At 41.7% G+C, this 25,949-nt stretch overlaps 1 protein-coding gene across 4 annotated transcripts in view; it reads right to left on the minus strand.

Annotated features, from left to right (window-relative positions):
• Positions 1-25,520, minus strand: part of dph7 (diphthamide biosynthesis 7) — a 42,914-nt gene extending 17,394 nt beyond the window's left edge. The window contains exons 1-4 of one of the 4 annotated variants that reach the window (XM_063073806.1): positions 25,439-25,520; positions 13,094-13,288; positions 12,490-12,629; positions 5,714-5,801 (exon numbers count right to left, since the gene is read on the minus strand). In XM_063073806.1, coding sequence (XP_062929876.1) covers positions 5,714-5,801; positions 12,490-12,629; positions 13,094-13,234 — 369 coding nt within the window. In that variant the 5' untranslated portion in view covers positions 13,235-13,288; positions 25,439-25,520. The other 3 variants (XM_063073809.1, XM_063073805.1, XM_063073808.1) reach the window with 3 other exon arrangements.
• Positions 25,521-25,949: the final 429 nt, after the last annotated feature.

The raw sequence follows: 25,949 nt of genomic DNA on the forward strand, positions 1-25,949 counted from the left end.
TGTTTTGGGGCCCCAAATGGTGATGAGGAAGGAGGTGAATGAGCAGGTATAGCACTTCCTCTGCTTCAGGAATAAGAGGCAATAGGGAGGGAAGAATGGACAAGGGAATCACAGAGGGAACAGTTCCTGCAGAAAGAGGAGAGGGGAGGAGGCAAAGGTGTGCTCAGTGGTAGGATAGCATTGAAGATGGCAGAAGTTGCAGCAAATGATGTTCTAGGTGTGGAGGCTCATGGGTGGTAGGTAGGGAGAAGAGGAACACTATTCCTGTAAGGCGGCGGGAAAATAGGGTGAGGGCAGATGTCTAGGGAATGGAGGAGATGAGGGTGAGGGCAATATCAATGGTTGAGCAACTACTGCAAAATGTGTATATGCTCACATGAAGCAAGGACAAAAATTCTGCCTTGCTATAAATGAAGGATATCCAATACCTAGCCTCAAATGAAAAATGATCAGTCACAGACAGTAACAGCATGACACAGCCCCTTCAGCCCAGTGTCCATGCTGACCATTAATCTCCCAATTTACACTAGTCTTACATTAATCCCAATTTTTTTTCTCATCACATTCTCCTACTCACCTACACACTGGGGTAATTTACAATAGCCAGCTAACTTAGCAATCCACACATCTTTGAGATGCAGCAGGAAATCATTCAGTGGGCTGCAATCATCGCGAGAAGAAATTTGTTGGTGCGGCAGGGTACGGTTTAAAAAGAACTCAGAGCCTTTCCATGGGCTGTAATCATAACGATCACTTAGGTACTCGGCAGGGACCAATAAAAAGAAGCAAGGTGTGTGTGACCACTGTTGGAGTGGACAGTGTTAAGTGGCCACGCTTTGGCTCAATAGGCTTAGGCAAGAACTCAAGCCTGAGAAGTTAGGCAGGATGGTAGTTAAGGCTGTGGAGTGCTCGTCTTGTAAGATGTAGTGATGTAGTATTGCAGGGTACTGACTTATCTTCCTGATGACTACATCTGCAGGAAGTGCACCCAACTTCAGCTCCTGACTGACAAGGGAAAGGAACTGGAGCTGGAGCCTGATGTATTCAGGACCATCTGGAGGCTGAAAGCCTCATAGGTAAGACTTTTGCTGAGTTGATCATACCCAGAGTTCAGGTTTTAGATAGTAGGTGTGACTATCAAAAGTAGTAAGGGGAGTAAGCAATCAGCACAGGGTTCTCCTGTGGCCATTCTCCTCAGCAACAAGCATATCCTTTGGATACTGCTGGGCCAGAGGGGGGGCTGGTGGGAGAGCTAGGGGGAGATGACCTATCAGGGCAGAGCAGCAACAAACAGGCCAGTGGCACTGTGGCCATCTCTGAGGCTCAGGACAGAAGGGTAAAGTCAGGCACAGCGATTATGATAGAAGACTATAGCTATGATGGCTATGGGGATGAACAGATGCTAGGGTCCAGGATGTCTCAGAGTGGCAGCAGAAGATTTTGAAAAGGGAGGGTGAACAGCCAGAGGTCGTGGTGCACATTGGCACCAATGACATATGTAGAAAGGGAGAAGAGGCCTGAGCAAGGAATATAGGAAGTTGGAAGAGGCTGAAGAGTAGGACCTCCGAGGTAGTAATTTCTGGATTACTCTCAGTTTAGTGTACTAGCCAGGAAAGGAATAGGATGATAGTACAGACCAGCACAGACAAAATGCTGGAAGAAATCAGCAGGTCAGGCAATATCAATGGAAGTGAATAAACTCAACGTTTTTGGGCGAGACCCTTCTCCAGGACTAGAAAGGAAAGGGGAAGACACCAGAATAAAAAGGTGGGGAGAGGGAACAGAGAATAACTAGAAGGTGATAGGTGAAGCCAAGTGGGTATGAAAGATAAGGGCTAGAGACAAAGGAATCTGATAGGACAGGAGAGTGGATCATAGGAGAAAGGGAAGGGGGGGGACTCGGGGGAGGTGATAGGCAGGTGAGAAGAGGCAAGAAGTCACAATGGAGAATAGAAGAGGGGAGGGGGAGAAAAAAAATCAATATTCATGCCATCAAGTTGGAGGCTAGCCAGACGGGATACAAAGTGTTGCACCTCTACTCTGAGGATGGCCTCATCCTAACACAGGAGGAAGCTATGAACTAACATGTCAGAATGAGAATGGGAATTGGAATTAAAATATTTGGCCACCGGGAAGTTCCGCTTTTGACGTATCGAGCGGAGATACTCGACAAATTTGCGACTTGTCTCACCAATGCACAGGAGGCCACCTCAAGAGCAGCAGACACAACAGATGACCACAGCAGATTCGCAGGTGAAGTGTTGCCCCACCTGAAAGGACTGTTTGGGGCCCTGAAAGGAGGTGAGAGAGAAGATGAATGGGCAGGTGTAGCACATTGGCTGCTTGCAGGGATAAATACCAGGAGCGAGATTAGCAGAGAGATATGAATGGACAAGGGAGTCACAGAGGGAGTAATCCCTGAAGAAAGCGGAGACAGAGATGAGGAAAAAATGTGTCTGGTGGTAGGTTCCCTTTGAAGATGATAGAAGTTGCAGGGATGATATGTTGGATGCAGAGGCTCATGGAGTAGTAAGGACAAGAGGAACTATCACTTTTAAGACGGTGGGAAAGTGGGGTGAGCACAGATATTCAGGAAATGGAGGAGAGGTGGGTAAGGGCAGCATCAATGGTGGAAGAAAGGAAACCCCACTCTTTAGAGGAGGACGACACTTCTGACATCCCGGAAAGGAAAGCCACATCCTGGGAAAAGATGAGGCAGAGATGAAGGAACTGAGAAAAAGGAGGAGCATTTTTACAGGCGACATGGTAGGAAGAGGTATAGTCAAGTAGTACAGATGGATGAGTGGCTGAGGAAGTGGTGCAGGGGATAGGGTTTCAGATTTCTGGATCATTGGGATCTCTTCTTATATCTTCTGCAGGACGGTTTATACCTGAACCCAAGGGAGACCAATATATTTGTGGATGGATTGCTAGAGCTGCTGGGGAGGGTTTAATCCAATTTGGCAGAGAGATGGAACTGGAGTGATAGGGCTGAGGAGGGGGCAGTAGGTATACAAGTTGATGCATTGTGCAGTGAGACAGAGAGGACAGGCAGATGATAGGGCAAAATTGCAAAATTGGGATGAGTTGAAGTATAACATGAGGGCAAAATCGAAAAAATTGATGAATTCACGACTGAAGGTGCTATATTTGAATGCTTGTGGGATACGGAATAAGGTAGATGAACTTGTAACAGTTAGAGATTGTCAAGTAAGATGTTGTGCACATCACAAAGTCATAGCTGAAAGAAGATCATAGTTGAGAGCTTAACATCCAAGGACACGTATTGCATCGAAAGGACAAATATTAAATCAAATCGTTAGAAAGAAGTGATGTAGGATCAAAAGATGTAGAATCTTTGTGGGTAGAGTTAAGAAACTGCAAGGGTAAAAACACCCTGATAGGAGTTATATACAAGCCTCCATCGAGTCAACTTTGTTCATCTCCTCTCTCTTATCTCTGTAATTCCCTTTACTCCATTGTAATACTGAAACATTTGACCTTTATTTTCTCCCCCTCAAACAGTAGCAAGGAAATGGAATATAAATTACAATAGGAGATTAAATAGTAATATAAAAAGGGTAAAGTTACAACAGTTATGTGTGAATTTCTATATGTACATAGATTGGAAAAATCAAATTTGTGCTAGATCCCAAGAGAGATTTTGTAGAATGCCTACAACATGGTATTTTAGAGCAGTTTGTGGTTGAGCCCACTACGGGAAAGGCAATTCTGGATCGAGTGTTCTATAATGAACCAAATTGGATTAGGGAACTTAAGGTAAAGGAACCCTTGAGAGGAAGTAATCATATTATAGAATTCACCCTGCCATTTGAGGGGGAGAAAATAAAGGTCAAATGTTTCAGTATTACAATGGAGTAAAGGGAATTACAGAGATAAGAGAGAGGAGATGAACAAAGTTGACTCGATGGAAACACTTGCAGGGGTAACATCAGAACAAGAAAAGGTGCCCAAATTTGCCCTTTTTCTTACAATTTGGAAGGTGCAGGATAGAAGCATTCCAAAAATGAAGAAGTATTCTAAAGGAAGAATAAGTCAATCATGGCTGACAAAGAAAATCAAAGGAAGCATTAAAGGAAAAGAGAGGGCATAAAATATTGCAAAAATTAGTGGGAAGTTAAGAGCATTGGAAGCTTTTAAAAAACAAAGAAGGCAACTAAAAAAGCCATAAGGAGAGAAAAAATGAAATATGAAGGTAAGCTAACCAATAATATAAAAGAGGAAACCAAAAGTTTCATATTTTTATAAAATAAATAAAAAGAGGTGAAAGTGGATATTAAACTGCTGGAAAATGCCACCAGAGAGGTGATAATGGAGGTTCAGAGAAATTGCAGACTGACTAAACAAGTATTTTGCATCAGTCTTCGCTGTGGAAGACATTAACAGTCTGCCAGAAATTCAAGTGTGTCAGGGGTGAAAAGTGAGTGTAGCTGCTATAAGTAAGAAGTCACTTCAGAAGCTGAAAGGTCTAAAGGTAGGTAAGTAACCTGGAGCAGGTGAACTATACCCCAGGGTTCTGAGAGAGGTAGCTGAGGAAATCTTGAAGGCATCAGTAATGAGCTTTCAAGAATCACTAGATTCTGGAATGGTTTTGGAGTACTGGAGAATTCAGTCCACTCTTTAAGGAAGGGAGGCAGAAGAAAGGAAATTATAGGCCAGTTAGCCTGCTTCAGTGATTGGGAAGTTGTTGCCATCCATTATTAAAGATGAGGTTTCGGAGTACTTGGAGGCACAAAATAGGCCAAAGTCAGCATAATTTCCTTAAAAGAAATGCCTGGAATTCTTTGATAAATAACAAGCAGGATAGACAAAGGAGTCAGTGGATGTTGTTTATTTGGATTTTCAGAAGGCCTTTGACAAGGTGCTGCACAAGAGGCTGCTTAAGATGATCAGAGTCCATGGTAGTACAGGAAAGATACTAGCATGGATAGAAGATTGGCCGACCGGCAGGAGGCAAAGAGTAGGAGTAAAGGGTTCCTATTCTGGTTGCCTGCCGATGACTAGTGGCATTCCGCAGGGGTCAGTATTGGGACTGTTTCTTTTTACATTATATGTCAATGATTTAGATGATTGATTTGATGGCTTTGTAGCCAAGTCTGTGGTTGATGCAGGGGCTGGTAGTGGGAGCAAAAGGTATTGGGACCACTTCCTTTCACATTATACAGTATGTCAATGATTTGGATGACAGAATTGATGACTTTCTGGCCAAGTTTGCAGGCGATACAAAGATAGGTGGAGGGACAATTCTAGAGATTGCCATGAAGGAAAACATCAGCTCCAAACCTACCCCTTAAGAATGCTGTATGTTTTCAATTAGATTACCTCTCATTCTTCTAACACCACAGATTATAGATGCAATATGCTTCTCTTCCCTCCTCCAACAGATCCATCACCACAAGCATCCCAGTCTCACCAGTAATTAACACCAGTATGGCAACCCCAATCCCAGGTATTCTAACCTTGAGAAATACAGTAACATTAAATGGAATCTTACAGAAGTCTGAAAACCTCAATATAGCACATCAACCAATTTATCCTTATCCATTGTTAGCTACAATGTCAACCAAAAGTTGCGAAATCTATAAAACAAGGCTACATTTGATAATTCCCGGTTAATATTTTTCAAATTCCCAGTTACCAGTTCCATGACGATTTCAATGTTTTCCCCACCACAGAAAAAAAATACGCATACCTCACATGGTGTTAGGTTACACAGCTCCAGACTTCCTTCAGCATTCACTATTCCAAGTACAGGGTACCCAGCTATTGGCACATGGCACCTACAATTGAGATAACTTTAGATTACACTCCAACTTTCAGAAAAAGATATCTCATAAACTGAAATTTTGCACAACTCCTCCATGTATTCATGAGAATCATTGCTGCTGTCTCAAAAGAATGCCCACAATACACTACAGAGGCCTGTGGACATAGCTCAGCACATCACAGAAACTAGTCTACCATCCACAGCCTGTCTTCAGTTACTGCTGCTTCCCTACAATCAAAATCCCAGCTCACCATGGACATTCTCTTTTCTGCCCTCCTCCCATCAGACAGAAGATACACAAGGCAAAAAAAAAATGCCACTATTATAAGACAATTGACAAGTTTCCCACAAGATGGACTCTTGACCTCACAATCTACATTATGACCTGACACCTTATTGTCTACCTGCAATGCATTCTCTAACCGTAACATTACATTCTGCACTTAGTTATTGTTTTAGCTTTCACTACCTCAATGCATTTTTGTAATGAGTTGATCTGTATGAATGGCAAAAAACGATCGCAGAGGGGAGCAAAACATCCAGGGATATAAATGATATTGAAAAGGCAGGTAGGTGTGCAGAGTAGATGGGATAGCTCTGTTGGTGCAAAACATAATCAAGTCTTTAGCAAGAAGTGACACAGGATCAGAAGATTCCTATGTAGAATCCTTTTGGGCAGATTTAGGAAACTTCAAGGGAAAGAAAGACCCTGATAGAAGTTATATACAGACCTCCAAATAGTAACCAGGATATAGGGTACAAATTATAACAGGAGGTAGAAAAAGGAATGCAAGAAGGCATGGTGAGGGGAGGGAGATGGAATTTCAATATGTAGGTATACTGGGAAAATCAGGTTGGCATTGGATTCCAAGAGAATGAATGTATGAATGTGTAGAATGCCCACAAGACAGCTTTGCAGAGCAGCTAAAGCTAGGTAAAAGGCAATTCTGGGTAAGATGTTGTGCAATGAACTAGAACTGATTAGGGAGCTTAAGATAAAGGAACCCTCAGGAGAGAATCATCATAATAAAATCAAGTTGATCCCACAGTTTGAAAGGGAGAAGTTAAAATTTAATCTATTGGTTTTACAGTTGAGTAAAGATAACTACAGAGACACAAGAGGAACTGGCCAAAGTTGATTGGAAGGAGACCCTGGCAGGGATGACAGTAGAGTAGCAATAGCAGGAGATTCTGCAAGTCATTCAGAAGATGCAAGATAATTTCATCCCAGAGAAACAGCAGCATCATGGGGGGGGGGGGGGGGGGAGATGAGACAACCATGGCTGACAAGCAAAGTCAAAGACAGCATAAAAGAGAGGACATGCAATATTGCAAACATTAGCAGGAAACTAGAGGACTACAACTTTTAAAAACCAGCAAAAGTTAAATAAAAAAGCAACAAAGGGAGAAAAGTAAATATGAAAGTTAGCCAATAATATAAAATAACCCACTGCAATTTGCTTATGGCCACAACAGGTCTATGGTGGATGCAACCTCACTACTTCTCCACTCAGCTTTGGACCACCAGGAAAATAACACCACCAAAATCAGGCTACTATTTATTGATTACAGCTCTGTATTCAACACCATCATACCCCCAGTACAAATAAATAACCTCCAAAACCTGGGCCTTTGTACCTCCATCTGCAACTGAATCCTTGACTTCCTTATCAGGAGTCCACAGTCAGTGCGGACCAGAAATAATATCTCTTTGCTTACGATCAACATTGGCGCACCTCAAGGATTCGTGCATAGCCCACTGTTCTGCTCCTTTTACACCCATGACTGTGTGGCTAGGCAAAGCTCAAATGCCATCTATAAATTTGCCGATGACAACTGTTGTTGGCAGCATTTCAGATGATGACAAAGAGGGTACAAGAGCAAGATAGATCAGCTGGTTGAGTGATTTTTACAACAACAACCTTACACTCAACATCAGTAAAATTAATTGTGAATTTTAGGAAGAGGAAATCGAGGGAACACACACCAGACCTCATCAAGGGATCAGAAGAGCAGCTTCAAGTTCCTGGGAGTCAACATCTCTGAAGATCTACCCTGGGCCTAACATTTTGATGCAAATATGAAGAAGGTACACCAGTAGCTACATTTCATAAGGAGTACAAGGAGATTTGGTAAATCACCAAAAACACCAGCAAATTTCTACAGATGTACAGTGGAGAGCATTCTATCTGATTACATAAGCATCTAATATGGGGGGGGGGGGGGGGCGGCAATGCACAGGATCAGAAAAAAAATACAGAAAGCTACAAACTTGGCCAGCTCCATCATGGGCACTAGCCTCCCTAACAAAGATAAAAAGTGATGCCTGAAAAAGGCAGCATCTATAATTAAGGGCCCCATCTTCTCAATGAAACCATTAAGGAGGCAGTACAGGAGCCTGGAGAGAGATAAACAACGTCTTAGGAAGAGCTTTTTTCTCCCCATCATATTTCTGAACAGACAATGAGTCGAAGTACACCACCTCACTTCTTTTGCTCTTTTTTTGTTCTACTTATTTACATAATTATCTATCTATCTCAATTGGGCCATCAGTTACTTGGGGCTGCCGGTTATTTGGAAAAACTCTTAAAGAATAAAACCTAATCAAGAAAATATCCGGTATTCCGTTCATTAATTTGAGACATTATGCTACTTAATTGGGACAGAAGACTATTGCAGAACATTTTCTGTCAGTCATATCGGAACATTATCAGTCATATGTGTTTGTGTGGCCTGAAACAGCCCAAAGTGAAAATCAAACGATTTCACAAGTTAAAAACTATGAAGAATTTGAAGGTATTGGCAATAAATTTGAAGATATCAACAATCTTGAATGTTACCTTTAGTCTCCACCAGACACATGGCTCTCACCTGTGAATCAAATAGCTGTTTTCATGCAACAGCAGCCACAGCCCAATGCACCACACTTTGAAGGGCAGGATAAACCAGGTGAGGTCATCCAGCAGATCTCATACTCCGATGAAATAGGGACATGCCTGCCTTTCTCTATGTACAGTCATTTTCAAGTGGTCTGATACTTAGACACACGCAGTACAAGAGAAACAAAAGTAGATATTTGACCACTGGAAAATGACATTGGAGAAGTAATAATGGAAACAAAGAAATGGCAGATGAAATGAATAATTATTTTGCATCAGTTTTCACTGTGGAAGGTGACAGCAACATGCCAGAAATTCTAAAGCGTCTGGGGGTAGAAGTGAACATTGTCGCTATTACTTGGGAGAAAGCACATTGGACATGAAAGCTCTGAAGATGGATAAGTCACCTGGATAAAACTGACTACACCCTACTGCTCTGAAAAAGGCAGCTAAAGAGATTGTGGGGGCACTTATAATAATGTTCCAAGAATCACTAAATTCTTGAATGCTTCCAGAGGACTGAAAAATGTAAAATGTCACCCCACTCCTTAAGAGGACAAAGCAAAAGACTATAATCTGACATCAGTGGTTGGTAAGATTTTAGAGTCCAATATTAAGAATGAGGTTTGGGAATACTTGGAAGCACATGACAAAACAGGCCAAAGTCAGCATGGTGTCCTTAAGGGGAAATCTTGCCTGACAAATCTGTTGGAATTATTTAAGGAAGTAACAATCAAGATTGCATTTGGCATTTCCGGATGAACAAGTCTGAGTCCTCACCAATTCTCCACTATCACAGAAGGTAGTTTTTAGCCAGTACGGTTCTTGATACCACCAGGACTAAAATGGTACAGTACACAGATATAGCAAGGACTATAGGGAAAAAACAATATCCTTGCTACTGTAATGACGTGCTCCAGAACTAAACGTGTCTCCAGAATAATTATAACACTGGCACCTATCCAACAATCTGGATAATTGTCGAGTGTGTCATGCTTACAAAAAAGCAGGGGAATCCGATCTAACCAATTTACACCCTATCAGCTATCAGCCACTTATCAAGCATTCTTATTCACTAAAATCTGCTCACTGATTACCTGTCTTATAATCAGTGAGCAGATCTATTAGGTGTGGCTTCATCATATGTCTTCAGGCCCTAGCTATGGGTTGATGTGGATTCCAGAGATGAGGCAAGAGTGACTGTCCTTAAAATAAAGAGAGAATTTGCTGAGCCATAATTTGCACAGAGGAAGACGGATGTTTATTGTTATAGCCCCAAGACATTACTGAAGGAGTTCCTCAGGGACAATTATCTTCAAATGCTCAATCAACAGAGATGATCACTAATAAGATGATCAATTCCATTAGTGCCTCAAAACAAAATGAAGTAGTCCAAGCCTGCAAACAGCAAGAGCTAGCAAACTCATGAGTAACACCATACAAGTATCATTAACAATCACTTCCAACAAAACACAATCTAATCACCTATCCTCGACATTCAAGGCCATTACCAAAAAACTGAAGAAAACAACTGCAGTGAACATTCACCTAGTGCGTGCTCATTGACACAGACATAATTAAGAATCCTGGACTGCCAGCAGGCAGCTATGTATCTCAAAATAAATAAAATAAATATCATTTTAAGAACTTTATGGAAGTGTAAGACTCTTCCCTCTAAATCTTTAAGACTTCTATAACTTTATTTAACAGGAGAGCAGTGCATAAACAGATAAACCTGCTGAGCTACCAGTCAGACCAGTTCCCAGCAATACACTCAAAATGCTGGAGGAACTCAGCAGGCCAGGCGCCATCTATGGAAAAAAAGTCCTGCCAAAGGATTTCAGCCCAAAACATCGACAATATTCTTTTCCATAGATGCTACCTGGCCTGCTGAGTTCCTCCAGCATTTTGCATGTGTTTCTATGGAAAAGAGTACAGTCAACGTTCCAGGCCAAGACCCTTAGACAGAACTGGAGAAAAAAAGCTGGAGTGGACTTAAAAGGTGGGGGAGGGGATAGAGAAACACAAGGTGATAGGTGAAACCTGAAGGGAGAGGGATGAAGTAAAGAGCTGGGAAGTTGATTGGTGAAAGAGATAAAGGGCTGGGGAAGGGGGAGTCTGATAGAAGAGGACAGAAGGCCATGGAAGAAAGGGAGGAGGAGCAACAGAGGAAGGTGATGGTCAGGCAAGGAGATAAGGTGAGAGAGGGAAAAGGGGATGGGAAATGTGAAGGAGAGGAGAGAAGGGGCCATTACCAGAAGTTCGAGAAATCGATGTTCATATCGCCAGGTTGGAGGCTACCCGGACGGAGTATCAGGTGTTGTTCCTCCAACCTAAGTCTGGCCTCATTACAACAGTAGGGGAGGCCATGGATAGACATATTGGAATGGGAATGGGAAGTGGAATTAACATGGGTGGCCACTGGGAGATCCTGCTTTTATCGGCAGACAAGAGCGTAGCTGCTTAGCGAAGGAGTCTCCCAATCTACAACAGGTCTCACTGATATACAGGTGGCCACACCAGGAGCACCAGACACAGTATATGACCCGAACAGACTCACAGGTAAAGTGTCGCCCTACCTGGAAGGACTGTTTGGGCCTTGGATGATAGTGAAGGAAGAAATGTAGGGGCAGGTGTAGCACTTATTCTGCTTACAAAGACAAGTGCCAGGAGGGAGATCAGTGGGGAGGGATGTTTCCTCCTGCATTATATCCCCTCCCTTAAGAAGCAGTCCATCAGCTTAGTCAAACTATTATCCAAGATCAGAAGAACAAGGATTATAAAAAAATACAAATTAAACACTAAAACATTTTTAAAAATTGCACAGAAAATATCAGTGTTTTCCCATATATGGTCTGACAAATGAAGAGGAGCATCGTGAATGGGTGTTTCTTGTACATCAAACAAGAAATTATAAAGCAATTAATTAGGAAGGCAAATGAGTGGTCATTATCAGAGATCCCCACCACCCAGGTCACGCTCTCTGCTTACTACTGCCATCAGGTAAAAGGTACAAGAACCTCAGGACTCGCACCACCAGGTTCAAGAACAACTACTACCCTTCAACCATCAGACTTGAATAAAAGATAACTATACTCACTTAACCCACATTTGAAAAGTTCTTACTTTAAACGGTTCTTTAACTCACTATTTAATGCTATTTATTTATATTTGCATTTGCACAGTTTGTTGTCTTCCACACGCTGGTTGATCTTTCATTGATCGTGTTACGGTTACTATTCTATAGATTTACTGAGTATGCCCACAAGAAAATGAATCTCAGGGTTGTATATGGTAACATACATGTACCTTGACAATAAAACTTACTTTGAACAAGGGCAATAAAATACTGAAATAATGAAGTCATTCTGCAGTTTATAAGGCATTGACACAATCATACCCAAGGTACTGTCTACAATTTGGACTCCCATCCAAAAAATTAATGCATATTTGAAGGAGTTCAGAGAAATTTACCATTGATTCCTGCAATAAAACAGCTGTCTAAGGTGCAAAGGATGAGTAGATTGGGCCTATGCTCAATGGAGTTTAGAAGAATGAAGGACGAATTTCTTCTCTCAGACTCCAGAATCTCTGGACTCTATATTGCAAGGGATGAATTATTGAACTATATTCAAAAGCTGAGACAAAAAGATTTTTGAACTATAGAGGAGACAAGTTATATGGGCAACAGCTGGAGGAGAAGATTTGAGCTGATATCAGATTACTATGATTTTATTCAATGGTGGTGTAAGCTTTAGGTATGTTCTATTCCTGCTCCTAATTCCCTATTTGATACTTTACACCTGTCTCTTTAATGCTTACCATTTGAGATCTAATATTGCAGGCATTTCAATCCTTTGTACCTCCGTTAATGGAGAATAAAGCTGTTTCTGTTGAAAGCAGTATAGGTAAAGGCGCCCCTGCCGGAGCTGGGGCTCATTAATTTCTGAGTCTCCTGAACCCTGAAAGGTCAAAGTTACAAAGAAAATTTGTTAAAACTTTAATAAGACAATATAAGACATCTAAATTCAAGACATCTCTCTGTTGTAAAATTGTTTGAGTGAATTCTTTGAACCATGAAATGAATCACAGTTAAATCTGATCCTATCCTCTATCTCTATAGAATCATTGTGCAAGAAATCAATGGGTAGCAATGAAACAATGCTATTTTATTATACTCCACAGGCCGGTTCTCAGGATAATTGCAGTAACCCTACTGCAGACTAGAAAGATCACCAGAGGCTCAGATTGAATCACTGACCTTCTAAGTCTGCACTAAGTATTTACTGTTACTCCCATTTGAATCATTAGAAACCTGAAATCCATTGCAACCTTCAAGATAGGAAAGGCCACAACATTCCTAAAAATAACCAAAGTGAGACTAATATGCAAGAACAAAAGTCTCTTCCTGTAAATAGCACTGTACCTTCTCCTCAGGATTCTTTAATTGATAAGTACCACAGGTTAGTACATTATGAAACTTGTCAATAGGGCACCACTCCACAGCATCTGCACTGTACTCTGTGTCCACCACCTGCAGGGTTCGAGATGTACATCGAGTGTCCATGTCAATCACTCATTGCAGGGCCCAGATTATTTTTTTTAAATCTGCATCTAAAATCTGAAAAACAGAAAAATTACATTTGATTTTCTACCAGAAAACCAACATAATATTAATAACAAGTGGTATAAAGGGAATGTACATCAAATATACACTTCTAGTTTGACATATTACATAGTAGTTATAGCACAAAACCAGGCTAGTGAGCTAAACTGATCCATGCTCCACAAGTCTCATCCTTTATCTAAAACCATCAACTTAGCTTATTTCCTCATCAGTTTAAATGGACGAAACAACATAATTTAATGATAGAGCAAGTGCTCTCCAAACTGGAAATGGCTACTTATATACCAGTATTACTGTGAATAAATGTTAAATCCTGGGGGACAACAGATTATTCAAACTAATGCAAACACGTAAAGCTTTAATTTTCCAAATGGCACTAACATTCTGCATTATGCACCTAAGCAGCTCACGTCAAAATGCTTACAAAAGCCCTTGATAAGCACACATTTATACAAGCGTTTTCCTTATTGTTTTACAGCCATGAAAACTGAATCTAAATTTTGTATATATAAACTAGCTAAATTTACCTTCAGAGACTTTTATTCTGAAAGAGAAAGGCATTCACATTTCAGCACCATGTAATCAGGATAACCAAAGCACCTTTAGATGAAAATGCAAGCTCCCATTAATCCCTTCCGACAATGTACTTTTCACTGTCTCCTCATACAAGTGATAATTTACACAATTCACTAACATTGATGTTTGATTTCCAGATTGCGATTTTGCTCCAGAAGTGTATTGTGGGTCACTGAAGCCCTTAGATGTGAAGTTCCCAATAGACTAATTTAGTTTTCAGCACAATTCTCCTAAAAGGAGTGATGTCTCAGAAGGACAGCATCACATCATTAAGGACGCTAATCACCCAGGACATGCCCTGTTCTCATGTTACCATCAGGAAGGAGGTACAGAGCCTCAGGGAATTTTTTCTATTCTTATATATTGCATTGTACAGCTGCTGTAAAAACAACAAATTTCACAACATATGCCGGAGATATTAAACCTGATTCTGAAATTAGCCAAATGAAAATAAAAAGAAACCCAATCACAAATAGTTTCTCACTTTTTTACTAATTTAAAATCAACCACACATCTTGATACTCAACCAGAACAAATCAATCACCATGGTGAGATTCACTACATTCATCCGTATCCATTAAGTTCAACCTTCAGAAAGACTCAAAATTAAACCTAAAATAAACACATTAATTGGCAATTGGCATAAAATTAGCACATTTTATTTCATTTGCTATTAAAAGAAAAACTGTAGTACTCCCATAATGTTAATAACAATTGAACACATTTACAGCATATTCAACATAGGAAACACCAGCGTGCCTCAAGGCTGTGTGCTGAGCCCTCTTCCGTATTCCCTTTTCACCTATGACTGCGTTCCTGTACATGGTTCTAACTCCATAATCAAGTTTGCAGACGACACCACGGTGGTCGGCCTGATCAGAGAGGATGACGAGACGGCCTACAGGGATGAGGTCCAGCACCTGGCCACGTGGTGTGCCAACAACAACCTGGCCCTTAACACCCAGAAGACCAAGGAGATCATTGTGGACTTCGGGCATGCTAGGAGCCACACTCACATCCCCATCTACATCAACGGAGCTGTAGTGGAGCGTGCATCAAGCTTCAAATTCCTTGGTGTCCACACTTCCGCGGATCTCACCTGGTCCCTGAACTCCTCCATCCTGATCAACAAGGCACAACAGTGCCTTTATTTCCTGCGGAGCATCAAGAAAGCTCACCTCTGTCCCAGGATACTGACGGACTTTTACTGCTGTACCATTGAGAGCATACTCACCAACTGCATCTCAGTTGGTCTGGCAATTGTCCCGTATCGGACTGCAAAGCACTCCAGCGTGTGGTGAAAACTGCCCAGCGGATTATCGGCACCCAATTGCCCACCATTGAGAACATCTACCATAAATGCTGCCTGGGCAGGGCAAAAAAGCATTATCAAGGATGCATCTCACCCTAACCATGGACTTTTTACTCTCCTCCCATCCGGTAGGTGCTACAGGAGCCTCCTCTCCCGCACCAGCAGGCACAGGAAGAGCTTCTTCCCTGAGGCTGTGACCCTGCCGAAACTCACATCACTTAACAGTATTGCACCCATATTGTACTGTCTTAGTACTTTTATATTTGTGTGCTGTAGTACTTACTTTTTATTCCGCAGTTATTTTGCAAATAACACTATTCTTTGCATTTCTGGATAGATGTTAACTGCATTTCATTGGCTTTGTGTCTGTACTCGGCACAATGACAATAAAGTTGAATCTAATCTAATCTAAAAATGCCCCAATTTTTTCACAAAAAATTGATACTCCTGTACTTCCATAAATTAATGATTTTCTGGAAATCATTCATGCAGAAAATATTTTGAAGTAATTAAAGCTGGCAAGATTAGCTGTGAGGAACATACATATATTCTACACTCAATGGCCACTTTATTAGGTACACTCGTTAATGCAAACATGTAATCAGCCAATCATGTGTCAGCAACTCAATGCATAAAACCAGACCGATACGGTCAAGAGTTTGTTGTTGTTCAAGCCAAACCTCAGAAATGGGAAAGAAATGTGTTCTAAGTGACTGACTGTGGAATGATTGTTGATGCCATATGGGGTGCTGTGGGTCATGTCAGAAAATGACGACCTCCTGGGATTTTCATGCAAAACAGTTTTTAAGAGTTTACAGAGAATGGTGCGATAAACAAAATCAACCAGTGAGTGGCGGTTCTGTGAATGAATACCCCTTGTTAATTGGAGAGGTCAGACGATAATGGCCAGATGGGTTCAAACAGACAGGAAGGCAACAGCAACTCAAAAAACCACACGTTACAAAAGTGATGGGCAGAAGAACATTTCTGAACTCCACTATCAAACCTTGAAGTGGATGGGCTTCAGCAGCAGACCACCACACCAGGTTCAACTCCTGTACCTAATAATGTGGCCGGTGACTGTATATATAAAATGGTACCACTCCACAATGTATGCAAAGTGCAGTAGCTTTCCATAGTAATCTTTCAATTTACTGTAAAAATATTTTCCACATAATTATTCAAAAGTTTTTCCATGCATTGTCTCTAACTCCAGAGCAGTGAGACACTAATTTAGAGGTTATGATTATATACACTGTACAAAGTTAACTTTACAGTAGGAATTGAGTGCATACAAGCCTGTATATTTATATTGGTTGGTCTTTTAAAAATATACTTTGCTGTCTCCCTCATTTCCAACCTTCAACCTCTCCGTTTTTGGGCAGCAGCTCAAGGGGGTGGCTCACAACCAATTTCTGAAGGCCAGTGGGCATCAAATGTTTGGCATGGTGGTACATTTAAAAAAAAGAAAGTATTTCCTCTAATGGGGAATCCAAGGCTAAGTATAAACTAGAAATTAAAGGCAAAGCATTTGGGGACAATGTCAGAAACCAAAGAAAACTGGAACATTAGAACTTATATTCACCAAAAGCTGCAGAGGATAAGTCAAATGAAAATTCAATAACTAAGACTGCTGTGCTTAAATCGGACTAGAGTAAAGGATATATAGACTAACAGTGGGCAAAAGGAGACAGGATACTAGTTAACTACTGAAAAGCAAAATAATCTTAAGAGGCTGACTACTTATTACACCAACTCATATTATATGTACATACATTTTAAACTTCACAGAAAAAACAATCAGAAATTGACTGGCTTTCCATTCTGAACAAGCAACTCATTCAGCTTGAATGACACATTAATTTTCATCCACATCCTAAAAATAAACAACTGCATCTAGAGAAGATTTTTGTCCAATACAAAGCCAATGAAAACTCCATGTCAGTCACAAACTGAAATACCAAAGACTTTGAAGGGGGGGAAACTATTTTGTTTAAAAAGTACAGCAGCATCTAACTCAGTTGTGACACTAACTATAACTAACTGTACATGGTCATATCCTTCTATTACTTAACACACCGAGTCTAAATACACCACTGTGCAATAGGGTGTTGGACATCCTAACCAACAGATGTTAGATAGTCAAGATGCACAACCGCTCCTACTTCCCCATCATCCTCAACACAGATTGTGTGCGGAGCCCATTGGGGTACACTCTGCCCACACCATGACTGCACAGCCAAATACCTGAGTAATCACGTTGTCAAATTCACCGATGACACGACAGTGCTGGGGCTCATCACCAACAACAATGAGACAACCTACAGAGAAGAAGCGGAAGAGCTGGAGGCCTGGTGCCAGGTAAATAACATCTTCCTCAACGTCAACAAGACAAAGGAAATGTTTATTGACTTCCAGAGAAAGCGCATCACTCACACCCCCCTTTACATCGGCAGCAGAGCAGTGGAAACTATCAGTACTTTAAAAAACTCCTGGGAGTGCACACCTCACACAAACTCCCATGGTCCCAGAACACATCTTACACAATCAGGAAAGCTCACCAACGTCTCTATTTCCTGAGGATGCAAAAGAGAGCTGGATCATGCATATCTATACTGCAGATGCACAGTAGAACGCATCCGACTTTATTCTGTGTCACCACATGGTACAGCATCTGCACTGTGGTGGACTGGAAGGCTTTACAACAGGTAGTCAAAACTGTCCAACACATCACCAGCATCAGCCTACCTGCCATCAAGGACATGTACCCAGAAAGATGCCAGTAACACCATGAAATATCCTACCCATTCTGCTCGTGGACTGTTCATTTCTATAAGAAAGGAGGCTATGTACCATCCACACCAGGACCACCAAAATTCAAAGTAAAATTTATCAGAGTACACACGTCACCACATACAACCCTGAGATTCTATTTCTGCAGGCATGCTTTAGCAAATCTATACAGAACAGTAATTGTAAACAAACTGTGCAAATGTAGATATAAATAAATAGCAATAAACAAATATGAAATAACAATATAACAGAGTCCTTACATGAGTGTAGCTATCTATTTTTGTACAAGAGCCTGATGATTGAGGGGTAGTACTGTAACTATTTTTCAACCGGGTGGTGCAAGTCCTGAGGCACTTGTACCTTTTAGCTAATGGCAGCAGTGAGAAAATAACATGGCCTGGGTGGTGAAGATCTTTGATAATGGATGCTGCTTTTCTATAGCAACCTTTCATGTAGATATGCTCAATGGTTGGAAGGGTTTTACCCTTGATGTATTGGGCCGAATCCACTACCTTTTGTAGGATTTCCTGCTCAAAAGACATTGCTGTTCCCGTACCAGGCCACAACGCAGACTCAAAAACAGTCACCTTCTGCAAGCAGTAAAGTTGATCAACAACTCCACCCACTAAACCATCCCTCCACACAATCCCCCACCACCACTATTTTAACATTTCCTGTCTGAGTCAGTTTATATACTCCTGTTGCTAGCATCAATTTATGGATGTACAATGTATACAAGTAATCCTGTGCATTTACATCGTGTTCTTTGTCTTATTTTTGTGTGCTGCATCAGATCAAGAGTAACAATATTTTTGTTCTCCTTTATACTTCTGTACTGGAAATGGCATTAAACAATTTTGAGTTCCTTGCCTGTTCAGATGTTTGTCTAAGTGCCGCTTAAATATTGCTATCATATCCGCTACTATATAAAAAAAACAGAGTTTGTACATCTTCTTTAAATTTTCCCCTTCTCATGTCCTCGAGTGCTCGACTTATCACCCTGGGAAAAAGACTGGCTACCCTATCTAAGCATTGGTTAAACTTTATATATTTACACCAGGATATCCCTTTGCCTCTGATAACTCCAGATAAAACAGTACAAGTTTTATCAATAACAAATAGATTCCAATCCAGCCCACATTCTGATGAACCGTCCTCAAAGTTATGCATCTCAAGTGCGGCAACCAGAAATACTCCATACCATACTCCAAATGTAGTTCAACCCATGTTTTATACAACTGCAATGAGAGCAAGCATTCCATACACTTTCTTTACCAATTGTTATCCATTTGTGTAGACACTTTCAGGAAGCCTACAATCCCTCTGTATATCAGTGCTCCTAAGAGCACTGCCATTTACTGTAGACTTGGCTCTTCCATTTTCACGCCCAAAACACATCACCTCACTCTTGCCTGGATTCAGCTCCATCTGGCACTTTCCCATGCAGTCCTTCCAGATGAAGCATGTACCTCCTACAAGCTCGGTTACTGCATTCGGTGCTCTTGATGTGGCCTCCTCTAGGTTAGCAAGACAAAGCACGGGCTAGGTAATCGCTTTGCACTAGCTTTAGCATCTTGTAACCAATTCATACAGCCAAGAATCATATCAGATTTTACTCTTATTTTCATCAGGCCAGAGTGTTAACTTGTCTTAGACTCAGGTGAGGAAGATCAGCTGAAGTCCCCATTACTGAACCCTATCCAGGGTATGGTAACATCAAGGAAGCAGACAACAAATCTCTGCTGAAATGAACTACATTAACTCCAGCAAGAGAAAACGTCCCCTAGATAAAATAGTTATTCAAGAAGAAAGGATTAGACACGTAAAGCTCAATATGACACACACATTCCGCTCCACAGCACAAACAGGAACAACTTTAAACACTGGCATGCTATCTATGCAAAAACGACATCAAAGAGATTGCTGCACAAATAATTCAAAATCTTGGCAGCATTGTGGTTAAATTACGGGACTTGTAATTTAGGAAAGTATACTTTAATTTAAATTTCAACAAATAAAATGCTGTTAGCAGTTGTGACCATGAAACCACCACAGATTTGTCACAAAAAAATTCACTGGATTCCCCAATTTTCCTTTTTTTTTAAAAAAAACATAAGACCACCCACACTTGCACATTTTATTTATTAAAGATCTTCTATGTTAAATGGTGTCACTTCCAACTTATCTTCATGGACAGGTCAAAGCATTGTTTTCCATGATGTGGGATTCATGTCCAGCTCATTGAACATCTCCCATTAAGCAAGGACAGAATTCATTCATGATATTTGCCAGTTCTGTTTACTTTCTTTGAAGGCTGCCAAAGCTGGGTCAAAGAGGAAGGACTCCATCATCTAATGTATCCTATAGTACAACCCATCTCAACACCAGGTTCCTACCCAGTCTGGGCCACGTGCAGTTCAAGACTCATGACAACATTGTTTATTCCGAAGTAGCCATTAAGCCACAATTCAAGGACCTCAAGGCTGGGCATGAAATATTGTCCTTGCCACATCCTACCATAACATAATCCAAACAACAAAGAGACCATGGAGCAACAATCAACCTGATGAGGGAAATCAGCATCCGAGGGGTGAGGGAAGCAAGGGAAAGTGGGGTAAATTGTTACCTTTGAGTCAAAGACTTACATTAGGACTATCCAGCAAATAATCAGGGTGCTCAAATGTTCAATCCGCTTCAGCAGGTTCTTAAACACAAAATATGCAGATGATGAAAATCAAGAGGAACAAAGAGGAACAAACACAAAATGCTGGAGGAGCTCAGGTCAGGAAGGCCCTATGGAGGCGCTCTGGTATTTTGTGTTTGTTCCTCCAGCAGATTGTTTCTTGCTCCAGATGCCAGCTTCTGCAATCTAGTGTCTTATACTGAAACATACTTTGCCTTTTAAGTACTGACACATTAAAAGTTGCATTAAGACAGCTGCTCTCACAAAGTGAAACAATACTGCCTATTCCTCCAGATAAGAGCAATTGGCCAGAAGGAGAGGGCTTAAACTAATTTGGCAGGGGGATAGGAAACAGAATGATAGGGCTGAGAATAGGGCAGTTGGTTTACAAACAGATGCAGCGTGTAGTTAAATATAGGCATCCATTAGTCTCGTGAGATCATGGATTTGCACCTTGGAAGGTTTCCAGGGCGCAAGCCTGGGCAAGGTTGTATGGAAGACCAGCAGTTGCCCATGCTGCAAGTCTCCCCTCTCCACGCCACTGATATTTTCCAAGGGAAGGGCATTAGGACCCATACAGCTTGGTACCGGTGTCGTCACAGAGCAATGTGTGGTTAAGTGCCTTGCTCAAGGACACAACACGCTGCCTCAGCCAAGGCTCGAACTAGCAACGCTCAGATCACTAGACGAACACCTTAACCACCTGGCCACACACCAACACAGTAGTGAGACCGTGAAAAAGGACCGGCAGATGACAGGGCAAAACTGCAGTCAATGGAATGAGCTAAGTGGGGCACAGGGGCAAAATTGAAGAGGGTGAAGAATACAGGACTGAAGGTGTTATATTTGAATGCACACAGTAGACAGAATAAGGTTGATGACCTGGTAGTGCAATTAAAGATCGGCAGGTACAATATTCTGGCATCACTAGAGTCATGACTGAAAGAAGATTATAATTGTGAGCTTAACATCCAAGAATACACCTTGCATCAAAAGGACAGGCAGGTAGGCAGAAGGGGTGGGGTGGCCCTGTTGGTTAAAAAAAAATGAAATCAAATCCTTAGTTAGCATAGATCAGAAGATGTAGAATCCCTGTTGGTAGAATTTAGAAAATGCAAGGGTAAAATGACCCTGATGGGAGTTATATACAGGCCTTCAAATAGTAGCCAAGATTTGGGTTGCAAATTACAACGTGAGATAGAAATGGCGTGTAAAAAGGGCAATGTTATGATAGTTATGGGGGATTTCAATATGCAGGTAGACTGGGAAAAATCAGGTTGGAGTTGGATCCCAAGAGAGAGTAATTAATAGAATGCCTACAATAAGGCTTTTTAGAGCAGCTTGAAGTTGAGCCCACTAAAGGAAAGGCAATTCTCAATTGGGTGTTGTGTAATGAACCAAATTTGATTAGAGAGCTTAAGGTAAATGAACCTTTAGGGGGCAAAGATCATAGTATGATGGAATTCACCCTGCAGCTTGAAAGGGAGAAGTTAAAGTCAGATGTATCAGCATCACAGTGGAGTAAAGGGAATTACAAAGGCATGAGAGGGGAAATGGCCAAAGTTGACTGGAAGGGGACACTAGCAGAGGTGATGGCAGAACAGCACTGGCTGGAGTTTCTGGGGCAAATTGGAAGGCACAGAACAGATACATCCCAAAGAAGTAGTAGTATTTGAATGGGAGAATGGGGCACCATAGCTGAAATTGAAGACAACAAAAAAAGTCTTTAAAAAAAAAGGCAGATAATATAGCAAAAATGAGTGGGAAATTAGAGGATGGGAAGCTTTTAAAAATGAACAGACGGGAATTAAAAAAGCCATAAGGAAAGAAATGATGAAATATGAAGGCAAGCTCGTCAAAAGGTTTTTTTTCAAGATGAATTGTATAAAGAGTAAAAGAGAGGTGACAGTGGATATTGAACCGCTGGAAAATGACACTGGAGAGGCAGCAATGGGGGACACAGAAATGGGAGACAAACTAAATAAGTATCTTGCACCAGTCTTTACTATGGAAGACTGTAGCAGTATGGCAGGAATTTGAGTGTGTCAGGAGGGAGAAATGAGTTAGCTGCTATTACTAAGGAGAAAGTGTTTCAGAAGTTCAAAGGTCTAAAGGTAGATAAGTCACATGGACCAGATGGACTATATCCTAGGGTTCTGAAGGAGGCAGCTGAAGAGATTGTGGAGGCATTAGTAATGATTTTTCAAGAATCACGAGATTCTGGAATGGTTGTGTAAGATGGGAAAATTGCAAATGTTATTCCACTCTTTAAGGGAGAGGGAGAAGAAAGGAAATTATAAGCCTGTTAGCCTGACTTCAGTGGTTGGGAATATGTTAGAATCCATTATTAAGGATGAGCTTTCACTGTACTTGCAGGCACATGATAAAATAGGCCAAAGTCAGTATAGTGTCCTACAGGGGAATTCCAAATCTGTTGGAATTCCTTGAGGAAATAACAGGCAGGAAAGACAAAGGAGAGTGAGTGGAAGTTCTTTACTTGGATTTTCAGAAGGCCTTTGCCAAACTACCGCACATGAGGCTGCTGAACAAGAGCCTGTGATATTACAGGAAAAATTCACTAGCATGGATACATTTGCTGACTGGCAGGAGGCAAAGAATGGGAATAAATGGCACCTTCTATGGTTGGTTGCTAGTAACTAGTGAACTGGGCGGGGTGGGGAGGAGAGGAGTTGTGACCATTTCTTTTCACATTTTACACGTCAATGATTTGGATGACAGAATTAATGGCTGTGTGGCCAGATTTGTGGATGATACAAAGATAGGTGGAGGGCCAGGTAGTGTTGAGGAAGCAGGGAGTCTGCAGAAGGACTTGAACAGATTAGGAGAATGAACAAAGTGGCAGATGGAATATAGTGTAGTGAAGTGTATGGCCATGCACTTTGGTAGAATAAATAAAGGCGTAGACAATTTTCTGAACCAGGAGAAAATTCAAAAACTGGAGGTGCAAAGGAACCTAGGAGTCTTCGTACAGGATTCCCTCAAGGTTTACTTGCAGGTTGGATCAGTGGTAAGGAAGGCAAATGCAATGTTAGCACTGATTTTGAGTAGACTAGTATACAAGAGCAAGGATATAATACGGAGGCCCTTAAGGCTTGGTCAGACTGCACTTAGGAGCTTTGGGTGCCTTATTGAAAAATATGTACTGGCATTGAAGAGGGTCCAGAGGAGGTTCATGAGAATGATCCCAGGAATGAAAGGGTGAACATATGAAGTGTTTGATGGCTCTAGGCCTGTAATTACTGGGGTTTAGAAAGGTCTGGATAGAGTGGATGTGGGAAGGATGTTTCCTATAGTAGGTGAATCTAGGTCCAAAGGGCACAGCCTCAGAATCAAGGGACGTCCATTTAGAACAGAGACGAGGAAAAATTTCTTTAGACATTTATTGCCACCAACGCCTGTGGAGGCCAAGTCACTGGGTGTATTTAAAGCGGAAGTTTATAGTTTCTTCATTAGTCAGGGCATTGAAGGTCACAGGGAGAAGGTAGGAGAATGGAATTGAGAGAGATAAGAAGTCAGCCATGATAGAATGGAAGAACAGATACAATGGCCTAATTCTGCTCCTATGTCTTATGGTCTAAGCTGGATACCACACATAATTGCTGAGCTAGCTAAATCATATTCCTAGAAGATTCCTGCCTCCAATATTTCAGAACCAGTAGTCATCCAACACAATGTTAACTAAAATGAAAACAATTTGTAACTTTATTGTATTTAAGAGATACAGCACGGTACAGCCCTTCCAGCCCTACGAACTGCACTGCCCAACAACCCACCTATTTAATACTAGTCTAATCACAGAACAATTTACAATGACCAATTAACTTCTAACCCTAATATTCAAATTCTAATATACTAACCTGAGATTAATTTTCTTGCAAGCATAATCAATAAATCCATAGTAGAATAATAACCATAATAGACTCAATGAAAGACCACACCAACTTGGGTGCGCAACCAGCGTGCAAAAGACAACTGTGCGAATTAAAAAAGAAAAATAAATAAGCAAAAAATATCAAGAACACAAGATGAACAGTCCTTGAAAGTGAGTCAAGTGAAGGCATCACATCTGGTTCATGCGCCGGATGGATAAGGGGTAATAACTGTTCCTGAACCTGGTGGTGAGTCCTGAGGCTCCTGTACCTTCTTCCAGATGGCAGCAGTGAGAAGAAAGCATGGCCTGGAGAATACCTACCTACTAGGTCTGTGTGAAAAACACAGTCACCTGGAGGAATTCCACATAGTCACAGGAAAAACATAAAAACTCCTTACAGGCGGCACCTGAGCTGAACACCGAACTCTAGAACATGCCAAACTGTAATACAGTACCATCACCATAACCGCTGCGCTACCGAATTGCCCTCATGATGCGCTCCACCCCAAACCACCACCACCCCTTCGGCTTCCCGCTGGAAATGATTATGTTTTTTAACAAACTACAAGATTAGAGTCCCCCCAACCCCGACCTATTTATTTTGGCTTCTGCCCTCCACTCTTCCTCGTCATTCCTGCTGAAAGGTCTTGGCACGAAATATCGGTTGTTCATTTCCCTCTGCTTGACCCGAGTTTTGTGTGAGTGTGTCTTAATCCAGATATACAACATCTGCAGTTATCTTTCGTGCTTCAGGACTCGAGTCCCCGCTGGCCCCGCCATTCACCTCCCGGGTACGGGCGCCTGCGCGCACTCACCACCCGCCTCCACCGCCACGAGCGGCGCGCACCGCCCCCGCACGCGGCTCCCCTCGCGCAGCTCGGCACTCACCCTCCCGCCGACTGGCTCGCGGTCGCACACCACCTTCCTCCCCTCGCACTCGCTCTCTTCCGGCAGGGCGGTCCTGCTGCGCCCGCGCTCCGCCAGCGCCAACGTGATTGGCAGCCGAAATAGCCAATTATAACAACCGATAAGGTGGCCCGCCTTGTGACGATATCGGGTTCGTGTCGTGACAGACGAGGGCAGTGGTCACTCGCTGCGGTGTGCGTGACTGTTGCTTCCATTATAGCGAGATGTAGTCTTGCGCAATAAGCCATTGAACTTAAAGTCGCGGAATTGTTACGACACTAAACCAGTGGAATTCTGTCCCTCCTGTAGATTACAAAGTTAAATATTTGAAATAATACAAAGTGTTGGAAATAATAGCGCAAAGACGTGAAAATATGCAGATGCTAGAAATCCAAGCAACATACCCAAAATGTTGGAGGGTTGTGTGTGTTGTGTGAAATAGTAAGTAGGTCGAGCAGAGTCAATAGAGGGAGAGGCAATTCATGTATTAGGG

Source organism: Mobula hypostoma, chromosome 21, assembly GCF_963921235.1.
Source record: "Mobula hypostoma chromosome 21, sMobHyp1.1, whole genome shotgun sequence".
In the NCBI taxonomy this organism is placed as follows: Eukaryota; Metazoa; Chordata; class Chondrichthyes; order Myliobatiformes; family Myliobatidae; genus Mobula; species Mobula hypostoma.